The following is a 19,043-nucleotide window of genomic DNA, read 5'->3' as shown; positions in this document are numbered from 1 at the left end:
AATATGGATACCAGTCCTTGACACAAATATGATTTGAAACAATTTTCTACATGCCTTGCTTAATTCTGTCCCTAACAGTATCTTTTTTGAGCAAATGATAATAGTTTTGATAAAGCCTCATTTGTTATTTTAAAGGTTTCTGATTTTAGCTTGCATGTTTATGTTTGGGAATCATCTTAACTGGTTCTTATTTATGCACATTTTATGTATTTTCTGAGGTAGGGTTTGATGTTCATTTTTTTCTCTATAGATATCCAGTAACATTTGTTTAATAGGTTTTAATCCTTCCATTGAATTGCTTTGAAATGTTTATATTAAAAACATGAAATTATTTTAAAAACATGTAGCTAAACTTTTGCTCCCTTCCTTTATTATTTCTTTAAGATAAATTCCAAGAAATAGAATTTGTTTATGTGTATTTATGGTTCTGTGTATAGATATGCAGACCTAGAGTATAAAAATTTATATTCTATTCATTGCTACCTATGATTGCCTGCTCTAACTATGGTAACCAATTGTGGTAACTTTGTGGAACTCTTTTCGTAGTACACTATTTCATTCTGATAACAGTTTTGTGAAATGGGCTGATATTATTTCAGTTTCACAGATAAAGGCATTGAGATGTATGAGGAGGAACACCCAAAACAGGATTGCCTTCTGGAGAGTGGGGAGTCCCTTGTAGTACAGGCTTCCCCTGCTAGATGAGTGTTCTAGGAACCCATCTGTATCAGTGTATCAGCTGGCATTGTTGTGAGAGACTACATTCAGCTTCAGTGAATTTTTTTGAAGACTCTTTCAACACGTTTGCCCATTTCATGATTTACAAGCACATTTTCCAACACCACACTGAGTAGTTAGCATTTTTATGCCAAAAAATGGCATAACTCCCATTCCCCATCCTTCCTATTCACCTGATCTCACCCCATGAGACTTTTTTTTCCTTTTTGTTTCCCTGGATTTAAAAAAAAAAAGACCTCAAAGGGACATGTTTTGCGAAAGTCGAAGAGGTGAAACAGAAAAAGGCAAAAACACTGAAAGGCATCAGAATCAATGAGTTCAGAAAAAGATTCCAACTTCTGGCCAAGATGGAGGCATAGGTGAATACACGTGCCTCTTTGCACAACCAAAAGAAGGACAGCAGATTTAAAAACAAGAAACAAATAGAACCGACAGAAAATCAAACTGCATGGAAGTCTGACAACCAAAAATTAAAGAAGGAACATTCACCTAGACCATTAAAAGGGGTGGAGACAGGCATCCCAGTGGGGAGGATTTGCAACAAGGTGGCTGCTCATAGAGTGGGGCAGGTGAGACAGAATCTGGTGGAGTGGGTAGTACCACACTCGTGTGTGAATAAACTGGAAGGGACAACTGTGGAGGGAGTCAGTCTGAGCAACCTAGGATTCCAGTGCAGGGAAATACAGCCGCAAAGCCTTTGACTGAAAAAAACCTACGGGGGTTGAGGTGGCAAGAGAAACTCCCAGCCTCACATGAGAGTTTGTTGTAGAGACCCCCAGGGTCCTAGAAGGCACACAAAACCACCCACCTGGAAATCAGCACCAGAATGGCCCAATTTGTTGTAGATAGTGGTGAAGGAGATTGGAAGTTGGCAGAGAGCTGAGCAGACCTCATTGTTCCCCCACATACAGCATCACACACAGCAACATAGATTGCTCTTCCCTGGTGAATACCAAAGGCTCTGCCCTTTACTATGTAACATGCTGTGAAGACAAAAAAAAAATCCTAATGAAATAACAGATCAAACCCCCAGAAAAAATACAACTAAGTGATGAAGAGAGTCAACCTATCATATGCACAGTTCAAAACACTGGTAATCAGGATGCTCACAGTGTTGGTTCAGTACAGTCACAAAATAGAGGAAAAAGTGAAGGATATGCAAAGTGAAATAAAAGGACTAAACAGTGAAAGGAAGGAAACCAGGACTCAAATCAACAATTTGAAGCAGAAGGAAGAAATAAATATTCAACCAGAACAGAATAAAGAAACAAGAATTCAGAAAAATGAGGAGAGGCTAAAGAATACCCAGGACAACTTTAAATGTTCCAGCATTCCAATCATAGGGGTACCCGAAGAAGTAGAGGAAGAGCAAGGAATTGAAAAGTTATTTGAAAAATTAATGAGGGAGAACTTTCCAAATCTAGCCAAAAAATAGATTTCTAGGAAATCCAGGGAGCTCAAAGAGGCTCAGAGAAGTTGGACCCAAAGAAGCACACACCAAGGCACATCATAATTACATTAGCCAAGATTAAAGATAAGAAGAGAAACTTTAAAGTAGCAAGAGGAAGGGAGACAGTTTACCTGCAAAGGAGTTCCCATAAGACTGTCAGAATATTTCTCAAAAGAGACCTTACAGGCAAGAAGGGGCTGGAAAGAAGTATTCAAAGTCATAAAAGGCAAGGACCTATATCCAAGATTACTCTCTCCAGCAAAGCTTTCATTTAGAATGGAAGGGCAGATAAAGTGCTTCCCAGATAAGGCCAAGTTAAAGGAGTTCATCATCACCAAGACTTTATTATATGAAATGTTAAAGGGAGTTGAAAAAGAAGATAGATATTTTGAACAAGAAAATGACAACAAACTCACCACTATCAGCAACCAAACCTAAAAAAAGCAGAAATGAAAATGAATTAAGCAGAGTCACCCGTGCTTTCCTGGTAGCACGGGGCCTGTGCCAACTCTCGAACAGTCTTGGGGAGTCTCAGGCTGCTGGCAGGACCCCTAGAAGAGAGCCAGTCGCCAGCTCCATCGCTACTCAGCCGGCACACACTGCAAAGCACCGGGAGTCAGGCTGTGGCTGTTGGCTTGGGAGAATTGTGAGTTGCCCTGTGTGTTCAGCCACGGCACAGGGAAAGGTCCACGCCCAAGCCTGCAAGACCAGGAAAGCCTGGCTGGGAGCTCGTGCCCTCACACCAGACCAGGGATGGAAAGCCTGGGGAAAAATCCGCTCTCAGTGGGGCATGGGAGAGCGGCGCCAGTCTGGGTCTTGGGAGGGCACTGGCAAGACCAGATGAGCTCACCAAAGCACGAGAAAGGCCACACTAACAGCCCCTCAGGCTTCTGCAGCTAGTGAGACCAGAAGAAAAGGTTTGACCACCTGGAAAACCAACAGGAGGAGTAGGAGGAAGTGGAGAACACCAAGATACATGCAGGAGACTGCACCACTGAAATTCACAGGTATTCTACCACAGAAGTTCACACCATAAACCCAGGGAACCAGAAAAGATCAATTTAAGAAGCTGAGGCCAACAAGAAGAGCATCACAAATAATGGGAATACAAAGAAACAATCCCCAAATGAAAGAAAAGGAGGAAGTCTCAGAAAGAATGTTAGATGAAATAAAGGCAAGTCAACTATCAGATAATGAATTCAAAGCACTGGTTATCAGGAAATTCAAAGAGCTGACAACAAGCTACCAGAAACTACAGGGGAGCTACAATGAAATCTCCACAAACTATGCCAACATGAAAAAGGAATAGAAACCATGAGCAAAGGCCAAGAGGAAATGAAGAATACAATTTCTGAACTGAAGAACACAGTAGAAGGAATGAACAGTAGGATTGATGAGGTGGAAGACTGCTTAAGCGAGCTCGAAGACAGGGTAGAGAGAACCTTGCAGACAGACCAAGTAATGGAAAACAGAATCAGAAAAAATGAGGAGAGTCTAAGAGAAATGCAAGACAATATGAAACGTAATAATATACAAATAATAGGAATACCAGGAGAAGAAGAACAAGGGATAGAAAACCCACTTCAAAGAGTAATAACGATAATTTTCCTAAGTTGAGGAGAGATAAAGTCACAGGAATCCAGGAATCACAGAGAGTCCCAGGCAGGTGGGACCCAAAGAGGCCTACTGCAAGACACATCATTATTAAAATGGCAAACCTCCAAGACAAAGAAAGAATCCTAAAGGCAGCAAGGCAGAAAAAGGAAGTAACATACAAGGGGGTCCCAATAAGGTTGGCTACTGACTTCTCAATGGAAACATTCCAAAAGAAGAGAATGGCAGGATATATTCCAAGTAATGAGAAACAGAGGACTACAACCAATGCTACTTTACCCAGCAAGGCTCTCAATCAAGATAGAAGGACAAATAAAGACCTTCCAAGACAAAAGAAGTCTAAAAAAATATGCCTCCACCAAACCAACTCTACAAGAATTACTAAAAGGACTGCTTTAAGGAAAGGAAGGAAAAGAGAGAGACGGAGAGGAACACAGGTACACAAATAGCAATGAATAAGTACCTTTCAATAATAGCCTTAAACGTAAATGGATTAAATCCACCAATTAAAAGACATAGAAGAGCTGAATGGTTAAGAAGGCATGACCCACACATATGCTGCCTACAAGAGACCCACCTCAGGTCAAAAGACCACCACAGACTAAAAGTGAAAGGATGGAAACAAATTTTCCAAGCAAATGGACAAGAAAAAAAGTCAGGGTAGCAATTCTCATATCAGACAAAATAGACTTCAAAACAAGGGCCATAAAGAGAGACCCGGAAGTTCACTTCATAATACTCAAGGGAAGAATCCACCAAGAAGACATTAACATCGTAAATATATATGCACCCAACATAGGAGCACCCAAATATATAAAGAAAATCCTAGAGGACCTCAAAAAAGGTATGGACAGCAACACAATTAGATAGAGGATTTTAACACCCCACTGTCAAAAATGGACAGATCTTCAAAACAAAATATCAACAAAGATATTGCAGCATTAAATGACACTCTAGATGAAATGGACTTAATTGATATATATAGAGCCCTTCATCCCAAAGAAGCTAAATACACATTCTTTTCAAGTGCACATGGAATATTTTCAAAGATAGACCACATGATAGGACACAAAACGAGTCTCAAAAAATTCAGGAAAATAGAAATCATACCAAGCATTTTCTTTGATCACAAGGGACTGAAGTGGGAAAACAACCCCACAGGAAAAAACCCAAAACACCCAAAATCATGGAGACTGAATTGTATGCTATTAAACAACGAATTGGTCAAGATTGAAATTAGGGAAGAACGCAATAAGCTTCTGGAAACTAATGAAAATGAACTCACAACAACACAAAACTTATGGGACACAGAGAAGGCAGTCCAGAGAGGGAAGTTCATAACAATACAGGCTTACCTAAAGAAGATAGAAACATTTCAAACAAACAACCTAACTCGATACCCGCAAGAACTCGAAGAACAACAACAAAGACAGCCCAGAGCAAGTAGAAGGAAGGAGATAACCAAGATCAGAGGAGAATTAAATGACATAGAAACTAAAAGCACAATTCTAAGGATCAATGAATCTAGGAGTTGGTTTTTTGAAAAGATAAACAAAATAGACAAACCTTTAAGTAGGCTCATTAAGAAGAGGAGAGAGAGGACCCAAATAAACACAATCAGAAATGAAAGAGGAGAGATTACAACTGACACCACAGAAATAGAAGGGATTGTAAGGAATTACTATGCAGAGCTGTATGCCAAGAAATTTGAAAACCTAGATGAAATGGACAAATTTCTAGAAAAACATAATCTTCCAAAAGTCAATGAAAAAGAAGCAGAAAACCTGTACAGGCCAATAAGAGCAGATGAAATTGAAGAAGTAATAAAAAAAAACCCCAGTCACACAAAAGCCCTGGACCACATGGTTTCGCAGGAGAGTTCTACAAAGCTTTTAAGGAAGCACTAACCCCGATTCTTCACAGACGATTTCAAAAAATCCAAAAGGAAGGAAAACTCCCCAATTCTTTTTATGAAGCCAGCATCATCCTAATTCCAAAGCCAGATAGAGACACAACAAAGAAAGAAAACTTCAGGCCAATATCGCTGATGAACATAGACACTAAAACCCTAAATGAAATATTGGCAAATCGCATCCAACAATACATCAAAAAGATCATACACTATGACCAAGTGGGATTCATCCCAGAGATGCAAGGATGGTTCATTATCAGTAAATCAGTAAATGTAATACGTCACATAAACAAAAGCAAGGACAAAAACCACATGATTATATCAATAGATGCGGAAAAAGCTTTTGATAAGGTACAACACCCATTTATGATAAAGGTACTCAGAAAAATGGGAATAGAGGGAATATTCTTCAATATACTAAAGGCCATATATGAAAGACCTACAGCCAACATCATACTTAATGGGCAAAAACTAAAATCTTTTACACTAAGATCAGGAACAAGACAAGGTTGCCCACTTTCACTACTTCTACTTAATATTGTATTAGAAGTTCTAGCCACAGTGATCAGACAAGAAAAGGAAATAAAAGGCATCCAAATCGGAAAGGAGGAAACAAAACTGTCATTGTTTGCAGATGACATGATAGTGCACATGGAAAATCCTATAGATTCTACCAAAAAACTGCTCGAACTAATAAATGAATTTGGCCAAAGAGCGGGACACAAAGTCAATATCCAGAAATCAAAGGCATTTTTGTATACCAACAATGAAACAGAAGAAGCAAAAATCAGGAGAAAAATCCCATTCGATATAGCAAAAACAAAAATAAAATATCTGAGAATAAACCTAACCAAGGAGGTAAAAGACCTGTATATAGGAAATTACACAACCCTGAAAAAAAAATCAAGGAAGACAGAAACAAATGGAAACACATACCATGTTCATGGATTGGAAGAACTAACATCATTAAAATGTCCATACTATCCAAAGCAACTTGCAGATTCAATGCAATACCTATTAAAGTTCCAATGGCGTATTTCATAGACATAGAACAAACACTTCAAAAATTTATATGGACCCATAAAAATCCTGAATAGCAGCCACAATTTTGAGAAAGACAAACAAAATAGGAGGGATCACAATACCTGTTATCAAAATGTATTACAAGGCCACTGTATTCAAAACAGCCTGGTACTGGCATAAACACAGGCACATAGACCAATGGAACAGAACAGAGAGCCCAGAAATAAACCCAAATCTCTACAGTCAATTAATATTCAACAAAGGGGGCAATAACATAAAATGGAGTAGACAGCCTTTTCAACAAATGGTGTTGGGAGAACTGGACAGCCACATGCAAAAAAAATGAAACTCGAGCACCAACTTATGCCAAACACGAAAGTTAATTCAAGGTGGATAAAAGACTTAAATATAAGCCATGACACCATTGAAGCCCTAGAGGAGAACATTGGCAGGAAAATCTCAGATATTCCACGCAGCAAGATTTTTACTGATACGTCCCCTAGAGCAAGGGACATAACGGAAAGAATAAACAAATGGGATCTCATCAAAATTAAAAGGTTCTGCATGGCTAAGGAAAACAGTATCAAGATAAAAAGAGGAGCAACAATTTGTGAAAACATATTTGCCAATGATACCTCAGACAAAGGTTTAATCTCCAAAATGTACAAAGAACTCACATGACTCCACTCAAATAAGATGAGCAACCGAATTAAAAAATGGGCAAAGGACTTGAACAGACACTTCTCTAAGGAGGACATACAGAGGATCCAGAGACACATGGAAAGATTCTCGATATCGCTAGCTATCAGAGACATTCAAATTAAGAAACCACAATGAGATACCACTTAACACCAGTCAGAATGGCTACCATAAACAAAGAAACAAACAAACAAGTGCTCGATAGTTTGTGGGGGGAAGGGGACCCTAGTTCACTGTTGGTGGGATTGTAGACTGATACAACCACTATGGAAATCAGTATGGAATTTTCTAAGAAAAATAAAAATGAACGTGCCTTTTGACCCAGCAATTCCACTATTAGGGGTATATCCTGAGAATCCTGAAACACTAATCCAAAAGAACCTATGCCCCCCGATGTTCATAGCAGCACAATTCATGATTGTTGAGCTTTGGAAACAACCTAGATGCCCATCAGTAAATGACTGGATCAAAAAGCTATGGTACATTTACACAATGGAATTCTATGCTGCAGAAAGGAAGAAGGAGCTCCTACCTTTTGCAACATCATAGATGGAACTGGAGAGTATTATGTTGAGCGAAATAAGCCAGGCAATGAAAGACAAATACCATATGATCTCACCTTTAACAGGAATCTAAACAACAAAACAAACAAGCAAGCAAAATATGACCAATGACACTCAAATACGGAACAGGCTGACAGGGTCCAGAGTGGAGTGGGGAGAGAATCATAGGGGAAAAGTGGAAGGACTCACATGAATAAGTGTAAAGGACACATGGACAATAATTAAGGTGGGGGGGTGGAAATGGGAGGGAGATGGGGAGCACTGGGGGTGGGGCAGGGCAGGGAATATAAAACAGAAAACTGTACTTGAATAAGATATAAATTAAAAAAACTTTTTATCTTTGGCAAAAACATCTTGATAGGTGTATTGCATCCAATGGAGAGTACTTTGAAGGTGGCTAAAGTTTAAACACAAAAGAATAAATGCACATTTGTTTTGTAAATAAATAAATTCTGGGTTCTTTTGGGTTCCCCCCCTCACCCATAAAGTTTAAGTAGCTCACAAAGAACAAGTAAGGTAGCAGAGTCATAATTTGTGTTTTGATCTGTCTGATGTCTGAGTCCATGGGCCTCAAAGACAATGGGAAAGTGCTATATTTTCTGAGCTCCTAAAACCAGAAGTTTCCCAAATTCATCTGGTTCAGTCTCAATAAAGGCTTCACCTAAACCATTCAAGGCAGATGAATTGGAGATCTGGGCTTCAAACTCTTGGCTTTCTGTGCTGTCTGGTTCTTGTTTTTAATCACCACTGCAGCAAGAGGGTCTCCATTTGACCACGCCAGTTCTTCCATGTTGCTATTCGAGGCATCCCCTGTTATCCAGATCATTCTTCTGATCATTCTTTCAATCTGCTTTCTCCCCCAGGTCATAAATGACAAGGGCTATGTCCTGCCCCTAGATGCAGAAGACTTGGGCATCAGGATCAAACCCATAAAGTCCATAGGCATTTTCTCTGGCTATGTGGTAAGAAATGTGTGCTCCTCTACCTTTGTTCCCTGGTGGGAATATTTGCCTCCAACATGGGTGAGAAAGGGCTCCAAAGTCATGAACTTTCCAAGAAACATTGGCGAGGAGTATCCAGTGTCTAAGAATAAGTGCTTTTCCAAGAGAAAAGATGGGCAATTCACCCATGCTATCCTTAGTCTATCACTAAGATCTCATTTGAAGAATTATCTTCATTTAGATACATCCTTCCACCCACAAGAAATGTTTCATGACAGAAAGCTTATTGACCCTAAACTACATATGGCAGCATTCTCCAAAGGACAGCCCTGTGCGTCTACCAAGTATCATCTCCCTACTTCATGCCTTTGATCCTCTTTGGTCCCCTTAAATGGTGTAATGGAATGGAACAGAAGTTAGGCTGACTATTGAAAGGAAGGTGGAATCAGTCAGGAAAAAATGCCCTAGAACATGGGTGAATTAATGCATTAATATTATTCCTTAGACTGAAACAAGGGGAGCAGGGAAGAAGCCCGAGAAGGAATAACTGAAATAAAGGGTGAGGGAAATTTAGTTCCATTTAGGGCTGGGGTTGACAGGTTCAACTTATAAAATGCATGACCTGCACATCTGTTCATAGAAGCCCTAAGACAGAGGACTTAGGCTTTCTAGTTACAATGACTATCTCTGGTCACCAGGACAATCTGGAGAAGACAGCAGCCAACATACGAGGGGATTTTTGGCTCACAGGAGACCAGGCCATCAAGGATCAAGATGGATATTTCCAGTTCATGGGGCGGGCAGATGAGATTATTAACTCCAGTGGGTGAGCTTGGTTTCTTGGCTGGGAAGGGTAATCTGGATCTTTATCCTGACTGATTCCAGACCTTGGGTCTTGCCTAGAAGTTTTGTCCAGTCTTCTCTGAAGGGCAGATTTTTCTACAGATACCAGATAGGACCCACAGAGATGGAGAATGCACTGATAGGGCACCCTGCTGTGGTGGAGACAGCTGTTATCAGGAGTCCAGACCCCATCCAAGGAGAGATGATGGGAGCAGCAGCCTGGGAGAGGGCATATTTGGGAAACGAGGGCATTTAGTATGATGGTTACTCAGAGGACTAGACAGCCTGAGTCAAAATATTTGCCCTACTCCTTACTAGCTGTGTGAACTTGGGCAAGTTACTTAGCCTCTGAGCCTCAGTTTCCCATCTGTAAGATGAGCAGTTATTGTGATGATTAAGTCAATGAATATTTGTAAATTGTTTAGAATAAGATCTGGCACATAGCAAGCACCTCACAAAGTCTAGTATTACTGGAACATCAATCAGAGTCTGATCCCTGACAAGAAGAACAAAGGAAGGATTTAAGCAAATAGATAAGCCATGGGGTTTACACTTAGAATATGAGGAAGATAAGGGACCATTTATAATGCCCGGGCTATAGAAAAAGATCCAGATAAAATCTATTGGAGCTTGGTGTATGTGTGGAGAACAGTTAAGGTGCAGAGGTGTGAGTCCATGTCCAAGTACATTTCTTCAGGGTGCAAGTTGACAATAGCACGTCTCTGTCAAGGATGGGACATATTACCATAGAAATCATAGGATCCACTAGGCAATTGGACTCAAAGAGGACCCTCTACTAGGAAAACTCTTTGTGCCAAGCATAGAGCTAAGCCTGGTTGTATATCATTTCATTGCACATCCCATGAATTGAGTATGACAATTGGATCTCCATTTTACAGAATACAAATGTGCAAACTGTGGTTTGAAGGGGTTAAACAGATCATTTGGATTTATGGTATTCAGTCTTCCTTTTCTTCTCTTCACTTATATCTAGTGTCTCCCTATAACTCCCTCTTGTCCCTGGCATACAAGGTGGGCCAGGTCTCAATCTACAGTCATGCATGCTCATCCAATAAACTATTTGAGAGAGAATTGAACTGTTGACTATTACTATCCCCAGTTTCTCCTTTTCCCTGGCCCCAAATATCTGGAGGTACAATTGGGAGGATATAAAGGTGGTGGTTGTAGCAGAAGTCTTAACACTTAGCATATCCCAGGAGACAATGATCATTCTGATCCATTCTCTCTTGACCCTGATCCTTGTCACAGGAGGTAAAGGCATTTGTGGTTCCAGCACCACAGTTTATGTCCTATGACACAGACCAGCTCACCAAGAAGCTGCAGCAGCATGTGAAGTCAGTTACAGCCCCATACAAGTACCCAAGGAAGGTGAGACTCTGGGCTCCCCAAACTTGAAGAAGCAGAGATGACCTCTTCTCATATTTCCTTCTTCTGGTTTTAGATAAGGACTCTAATTTCAAAGTTCTGCCTGCCTATTACCAAGAAAGACCCAAAATACAATCCAGCAACTATTATAGATGCTTGAAATTTTGCCTCAACATTCAGCTCACTCTCCTTGAAAATCAGATCTCCCATAAGAACAACTTCTAGCCAGTATCAGGCTTATATTCCCACTCTCTGTGCCAAGGTCTTCCAATATTACTTAGGATTCTCTTAGTTGCACGGGACAGTAATCCAACTTATAGTCCCTTGCTCACACAATTGTAAAGTCCATGGTGGATGAAGCCTTATTTGTGGATGGTAACAGGTATTCAAATTATGTGGTCAAGGATGGGTCTTTCACACTTTACCTCTCCTTTCTGTATTGACTTCATTTTTTTAAATATTTTATTTATTTATTTTTAGAGTTAGGGGAAGAGAAGGAGAAAGTGGGAGGGAAACATCAATGTGCGATTGCCTCTCACATACCCCCCAGTGGGGACCCAGCCTGCATCCCAGGTATGTGCCCTGACTGGAAATTGAACCGGTGACCCTTTGCTTCACAGGCCTACGTTCAATCCACTGAGCTACACCAGCCAGGGCTTCATTTTTTCTTGAAGTGCTCTCTCCTTGTGGTGGCTCCCAATAGCTCCAAACATATATTTTTTAACAGCTAGGCAAATTCCAGTAGAAAAAGAATAGCCTTTCCTTCAAAGGTACCAGAAAATCTTCAAGTTGATTCTCACTGGATGACTTTAGGCCATGTGTCCATTGTTAAACCAATCCCTGTAACCAAGGGATGAAACACTCTGATTGTCCAGTTCTGGGTTATATGATCACCCCTGGAGAGAATGCAGGAAGATGGGAGAAAAAGCTGCCCTACATCCAGGACATGGACTGAGTGAGGGAAGGGTGGCTCCCTGTAGGAAAATGCAAGTGCTGTTATCAGAAAAGACAAAAATCATAAAATCTGTTACATATGTTTTCAGCTATTTTCACTGTGGGGTGGGGAAGTAAGGCATAGAGGTGGATATGGAAGAGGGGCCCAGTTTTTGGAGTTGGGTACAGGATAGGAATTTACCCCAAAGAAAGAGTTCTTTCTTTTCTTTTCCTTCCTTCCTTCTCTTCCTCTTCCTCTTCTCTTCTCTTCTCTTCTCTTCTCTTCTCTTCTCTTCTCTCTCTCTCACTCTTCTTTCTTTCTTTCCTTTCTTTCTTACAGTAGAAGGTGAGAACAACCACATTAAGCCTAAAACACCTCAGATTCTCATGTAACCCAGATACTCACTGACAGTTTGTCGGCACAGGCTATTTGACATTGGTGGGTTTCTGAGAAGCAGACTCTAGGAAGTAGATTCACATGCTAGAGGTTTATTGAGGAATTCTTTGGAATTAAAGGGGATGGAAGGAGGGAGAAGGGGAGGAAAGGAGCAGCATTGGGCAGAAGGTGAAGTTTCACTGTGATGTAGTTCAGTGGGGGCTTTAGTCAACGTCACAGGGAGTTTTGAAAATAGGACAACCCTTCAGAGTTTCTTAAGCAGCAACAAGGAGGAGAGTCTTTACATCCTATGTAGGTCAGGCGTGGATCCGCCTGCCCAGGAATGGGATGTGGCTGTGTGAGAGACAGCTCACCATAGTGGCTGCACTCCCTAAAGAGGTCTGGCATTGGGAGAGTGAGTCTTTCACTCCTGCGCGGGAGCCGGGGGGGGGGGCAGTTTTGGTAGGACATCAAAGAGTCCATCACACAGACTTCAACCTCAAACTGATAGTCAGTCTAGCAGTCTTTTGAAACAGATTAATTCACCTCCATCACTTAGCAATCACTCTGGGAAGAGGTGAAGCAAAAAAAAAAAAGGCAAAAACACTGAAAGACATCAAAATCAATTAGTTCAGAGATCGGGCCTCCGTTTTCTTATCTGTATGATGGAGATTATGGTGTTACTCCTTCACAGGTTGTTTAAAAAAACAGTTAACATCTATGAGGCATAAGGTACATTAAGAATTTAATAAGTATTTTAAAGAGACTAGAAAACCAATCACACCAAGCATATTATGAATTTTGAATTATAACTGAATATTTTTTAAGATTCAGTGGAGAGGGCCTATTGTATAGTATAATAGTGTATTATTACTCAGTAGAAATCTCTTTACAAGTTTCTTCTCTAGAATGACCTGGGTAGCAGATTATTCCCACCCCTCCCTCCACCCAGAAACCACATATTTTTGCTCCCTTCTTCATAATATGCATAGTTGTTTTCCTCTAAGCATTAAATCTGTGGTTTACTTCTACTCTCTATCTATACCCAGGGACCAAAGAGTATATACTTTAGGTTACACTGTCTTCATGGAAACTACTCAAATCTGCCTTGCAATGAGAAAGTAGCCAGCAACAATTGTAAATGAATAGGTATAGTTGTTTTTTCAATAACATTTTATTTACAAAAACAGGAGAAGGACTGGATTTTCCCCGCAAGCTAGTTTGCCAACTCCCCTACTCTATCCCATTATAATTTTAATAAACTCTTTCATTTTGCCTCATGGCAAGGCAGCTGCTAAGAAGATTCTTTTTCCATGTCAGCACCCCTATTGTTATTGCGTTTCTTTTTTTAATTTTTAAAAAAAGTTTTTTATTTTGTTTTAATTTTATTGTTATTCAAGTACAGTTTTCTGCCTTTCCCTCCATCCACTCCCCACTACTCCAGCTTCCCTCCCCTGATCCCACACCCCTTGGTTTTGCCCATGTGTTCTTTATAGTTGTTCCTGAAAACCCTTCCCTCTTTTACCCCCATTATCCCTTCCCACCTCCCTTTGGTTACTGTCAGCTTGTTCTTTATTTCAATGTCTCTGGTTATATTTTGCTTGCTTGCTTGTTTTGTTGATTAGGTTCACTTAAAGGTGAAATCATATGTCATTTGTCTTTCACCACTGGGCTTATTTCACTCAGCATAATGCTTTCCAGTTCCATCCATGATGCTGCAAAGGGTAGGAGCTCCTTCTTTCTTTCTGCTGCATAGAATTCCATTGTGTAAATGTACCATAGTTTTTTGATCCATTCATTTACTGATGGGCACTTAGGTTGCTTCCAGCACTTGCCTATTATAAGTTGTGCTGCTATGAACATTGGGGTTCAAAAGAACCTATGTACCCCAATGTTATCATTTTTCTTCATTTTGAACCAAAATCATCTGACTTCTACAGCAGTGCTCTGGCAAGCTAGGCCATATAACCAGGAGCCTCAGTGAATTCTCTTTGTTACCCATATCTTAGGATTCAAGAATATTAGATGTGGAAGGGTCCTCAACATCAAACATTCCTTCCCACAGGTGAGAAATGTAAAATTAGAGAGGTTTTTTAGCTCTGCTAAGGACATACCAACATGAAATAATGGAGATGAAATTCAAAACCAGGCTTTCCAACTCTTAGCTGTCTACTGTCTCTAGTCTAGATTCATAACCACAGCTAATATTTTGGAGCATTTACCCGTGCCAAGAACTCAGCCTGCATAACCTCATTCTATTCTCACAACAACTCAACAAAGTTGCTATTATTTTTCAGTTTACTCAGTGGGAAAATTGAATCTCAAAAAAGCCTAGTAACTGTTAAAAATCGGGCAAATGGTACAGAAGAGAATAGAGCTCAGAGTCTGATGTCAAAGCTCAGGTGTCTGACTACTGTCATGTCAGTACACTGCACTGCTTCTCTCTGTCCTAGAATATGTCAGAGACCAGTTGACTGACTTTTATGTCCTATTCTGATCAGTTTCTTCTTTTCTTGCCCAAGAGCACTTTCTGAACCTTCTTGTTTGCACAGGGGACTCCCCGGGAGTTTTCCAATCTCAGTGGTCAGTCATTTGGGGCCTCCAACCTCAAGAGGTTCTCCTTATCCTAGAGAAATTTCTCAGCCCTACTGAGGTCATGGATGGCCAACCCTGGATTGATTTGTCCCAACAGATAGAGTTTGTCTTGGACCTGCCCAAAACTGTCTCAGGGAAAATCCAGCAGAAGAAGCTTCAAGATAAGGAGTAGAAGAAGTCTGGGCCAGTCAGGGCCCAGTGAAAACATCAAGGGGTTTTTCTTTGGGGCCCTACTCTTATTCCCCTTCCATTTCCCTTTGGGTGATCTGCCTTCCTATGGAGATATGAGATTCTTTATAACAAGACATCTGATTTATGTCTCTTCCTGGTTATTAGCTCAAAATCTTGCCATGTTAGAGGTTGAAGGGAGAAAGGGAGGACAGGACTGGGAGTGAGGAAAGGAGAGGGAAATGGGGAAAAAAGAAATGAAATGAGAGAGAGAAGGATTAAAATAGCAGTTAAGAAAAAAGGAAGGAAGCTGGGATGAAGGCAGGGAGGAAAGAAAATGAATTGTAGGGAAAGAAAAAGGAGAAAGAAGGAGGGAGAGAGGAAGGAAGGAAGGAAGGAAGGAAGGAAGGAAGGAAGGAAGGAAGGAAGGAAGGAAGGGTGAAATAAAGAAATTGGTAAAATAGAAACTGATAAAAATAATGGAAGACAAGAAGGATGAGAAGGAGGAGGGGAAAAACTTATCATTACTCTCACAGGTGAATAGATGAACCAACAGTAATCAAATCAAGCAGAAAATTGGATTTTAGGAAAGAATTAAAAGGCTATGTCTCCCCATCTCCTTGAACAGGACCTCCACATAGGCTCACTTGGTTAGGCATTGTTCCACAAAGCGAAAGGTTACCAGTTCAATTACTGGTCAGGGCATATGTGTGGGTTGCCGGTTCAGTCCCCAGTCAGGGCACATACAAGAGGCAACCAATCAATGTTCCTCTCTCACATTGACGTTTCTCTTCCTCTCCTCTACTTCTCTTCCCCCTCTCTAAAAATAAATACATAAAATCTTTTTTAAAAACTAACAATTTGTGCTTTCATTGTATTCATTTTTTGTTTCTTCTATTGTAGCAATTATTTTTATTTTTTGGATTATAGCACAGGTACCTGCTATAATCTCCCAAATGTCCCTGTCCTTTGGGCCTGTGGTGGGGGGAAGTGGATTTTGGTTCCAGGTGTAACTTGCAACATTTTTCCTATGCTGCATGACTCGCAGTTTTGATTTGTTGTCTCTGAAAAACAACTCAGTATCTTGTATGAATCAGGATAGGGCCAGTCTGAGTTGGTTCTGTGGTTATAGAGTCATGAGGGGGGTTTTTTTTGGTCATTCTATTCTATACACTGATGGGTACCATTCCATTGCCCACAACACTCTAGTATCTATATATTCTGGGAAGAAGAAGGTCCTGGGATAAGAGAAAGAGGGACCCTTGGGGCTGGGAGCTGAATAAAAAGCCCTCCCTGAAATTATTTTTGGGAGGTTCAGATTCCCCAGCAAGCTTCACAGATGATGTGAAAGAATGTGATATCTGAAACATGTAATGCACAAAAGAGCCCTGCAAGAGGGTCCCTTCCTGAAAGAACCTCTGTTAGTTCCTTGTATCATTTAAATGTTATTTATCACAATGACAGGTGTAGCACAGTGGATTGAGTGCTGGTATGTAAACCAAAGGCCCACCAGTTCAATTCTCAGTCAAGGCACATGCCTGGGTTGCAGGCCAGGTCCCCAGTATGGAGCGTGCAAGAGGCAATCACACATTGGTATTTCTTTCCCTCTCTCTCTTTCCCTTCCCCTCTCACCAAAAATAAATAAATAAAACCTTTAAAAATATTTTTAAAAAGACAGGAAAAGAAGCTGGGGTAGCAGTACTCACATCAAACAAAATAGACTTCAAATAAGGAGCCATAGTCCTGGCTAGTGTGGCTCAGTGGATTGAGTGCCTGCCTGCAAACCAAAGGGTCGCTGGTTCAATTCCCAGTCAGACACATGCCTGGGTTGTGGGCCAGATCTCCAGTAGAGGGCACACCAGAGGCAACCACACATTGAAGCTTCTCTCCCTGCCCCTCTATCTAAAAATAAATAAATTTTTAAAAAGAGGGGGTCATAAAAAGACACCCAGAAGGACACTTCAAAATTCTTCAGGGGAAGAATCCATCAAGAAGACATAAATATTACAAATATATATGCACCCAACATAGGAGCACCCAAATAAGTAAGAAAAAAATTGGAGGACTTCAAGAAATATATTGACAGCAACACAATTAGAGTAGGGTATTTCAACATCCCACTGCCAAAAATGGATAAATCTTCCAAACAAAATATCAACAAAGATACTGCAGCATTGAACAATGTCCTAGATCCAATGGACCTAACTGTGGACAAAAGACAGAGGGGGAGGGGGGGGAGAGAGAGAACCTTTCATGCCAAAGAAGCAAAATACACATTCTTTTGAAATGCACATGAAACATTTTCAAAGATAAACCACACTATAGGACACAAAAAGTTTCAAGAAATGCAATAAAACTGAAATCATATCAAGCGTTTTCTCTCACCACAAAGGATTGAAACTAGAAACCAACCTAAAAGAAAAAACTCGAAAACATTCAAACTCATGGAGATTGAATAGCATGCTATTAAACAATGAATAGGCCAAGAATGCAATCAAGCAAGACATCAAAAAATTTCTGGAAACAAATGAAAATGAACTCACAGCAGTCCAAAATTTATGGGACATAGTGAAGGTAGTCCTGAGAGGAAAGTTCATAGTGATACAGGGCTACCTAAAAAAGAGAGAAACATTTCAAATAAACACCTAATCCCTCAATTACAAGAACTGGAGGAACAACAACAAAAACAGCCTAGAACAAGTAGACAGAAATAATCACAGCAGAATTATATGACATAGAGACCAAAGGAACAATTCTAAGGATCAATAAGTTCAGGAGCTGGTTCTTTGAAAGGATAAACAAAATTGACAAACCTTTAAGTAGACTCATCAAGAAAAAGAGAGGGGACCCAAATAAACAGTCAGAAATAAAAGAGGAGAGATTATAACTGGTAACACAGAAATACAATGGATTGTAATAAATTACTATGAAGAACCATATGCCAAGAAATTTGGAAACCTAGATGAAATGAACAAATTTTTAGAAAAATATAATCTTCCAAAACTGAATGAAGAAGTGGAAAGCCTAAACAGACCAATAACAGCTGATGAAATCAAAGCAGTAATAAAAAAAAAAAACTCCCAGCACACAAAAGCCCTGGACCAGATGGTTTCACAGGAGAATTTTACAAAGCTTTAAAAAATTAAAAATTTTAAAAAATGTCATTTATTTTTGCCATTGAGTAATGCCAAGGATGTTCTGAAATAAAAGGTATCCACTACAGATCACCCACACTGCCATCACAGTTCTTGTCCCTAGAAGAAAATAATGCCAATTTTTGTGTGTGTGAATCTTTTCAAAGATGTCTGGGGGTATTTGAAGACAGACAGATGATAGAAAACTTAGTTGGTTCTCTCTCTCCTCACTCAGGTTGTGTGAAAATTTGCACTCTATTGGAGCTCAATCTGGCCAACCCCTATAATAGAATTCACTGTCCCTTGGGTCCTTTTCCTATCTCCCCAGCAGTGTGGGTGGAACAAGAGAAGCCTCAGGAAGCTACCTCACTGTGGTCCTGACTCGCTTGTGGGTCACTATTTCAGTCAACATTACCCCAAAAGCCAGATATTATCCTGGTGTTCAGCAGCTGGTCCTCTTTCCTGGTCATGGTCACTTGGGAGGGCAAAAGTCCAGGTGCATTTACTTCCCAAGGAACTCAGGATGAGGGACATTTACTTTCCAAGGAACTCAGGTTGCGACACTTAAGTACCTAGATAGCAGATTGTTTCTGCGTGGCTCCAGGAATGATATAGGAACCGTGAGTATACATGGCATGAAAGCAGATCACACCGTGAACATCCTCAGA

The 19,043-nt window shown here is 40.3% G+C and overlaps 1 protein-coding gene across 1 annotated transcript in view; it reads left to right on the top strand.

The window, feature by feature from the left end:
* LOC118993403 (acyl-coenzyme A synthetase ACSM2B, mitochondrial-like) overlaps positions 1–15,275 on the top strand; it is a 39,976-nt gene extending 24,701 nt beyond the window's left edge. Inside the window, 5 exon segments of the mRNA XM_037055783.1 lie at positions 8,863–8,961; positions 9,639–9,766; positions 9,886–9,994; positions 11,062–11,172; positions 15,171–15,275. Coding sequence (XP_036911678.1) covers positions 8,863–8,961; positions 9,639–9,766; positions 9,886–9,994; positions 11,062–11,172; positions 15,171–15,275 — 552 coding nt within the window.
* Positions 15,276–19,043: the final 3,768 nt, after the last annotated feature.

The sequence above is a fragment of the Sturnira hondurensis genome, unplaced genomic scaffold (genome assembly GCF_014824575.4).
Source record: "Sturnira hondurensis isolate 20B ecotype Veracruz unplaced genomic scaffold, ASM1482457v3 Scaffold0008729, whole genome shotgun sequence".
NCBI classification, from domain to species: Eukaryota; Metazoa; Chordata; class Mammalia; order Chiroptera; family Phyllostomidae; genus Sturnira; species Sturnira hondurensis.
This window is presented reverse-complemented; position numbering and strand designations above follow the sequence as displayed.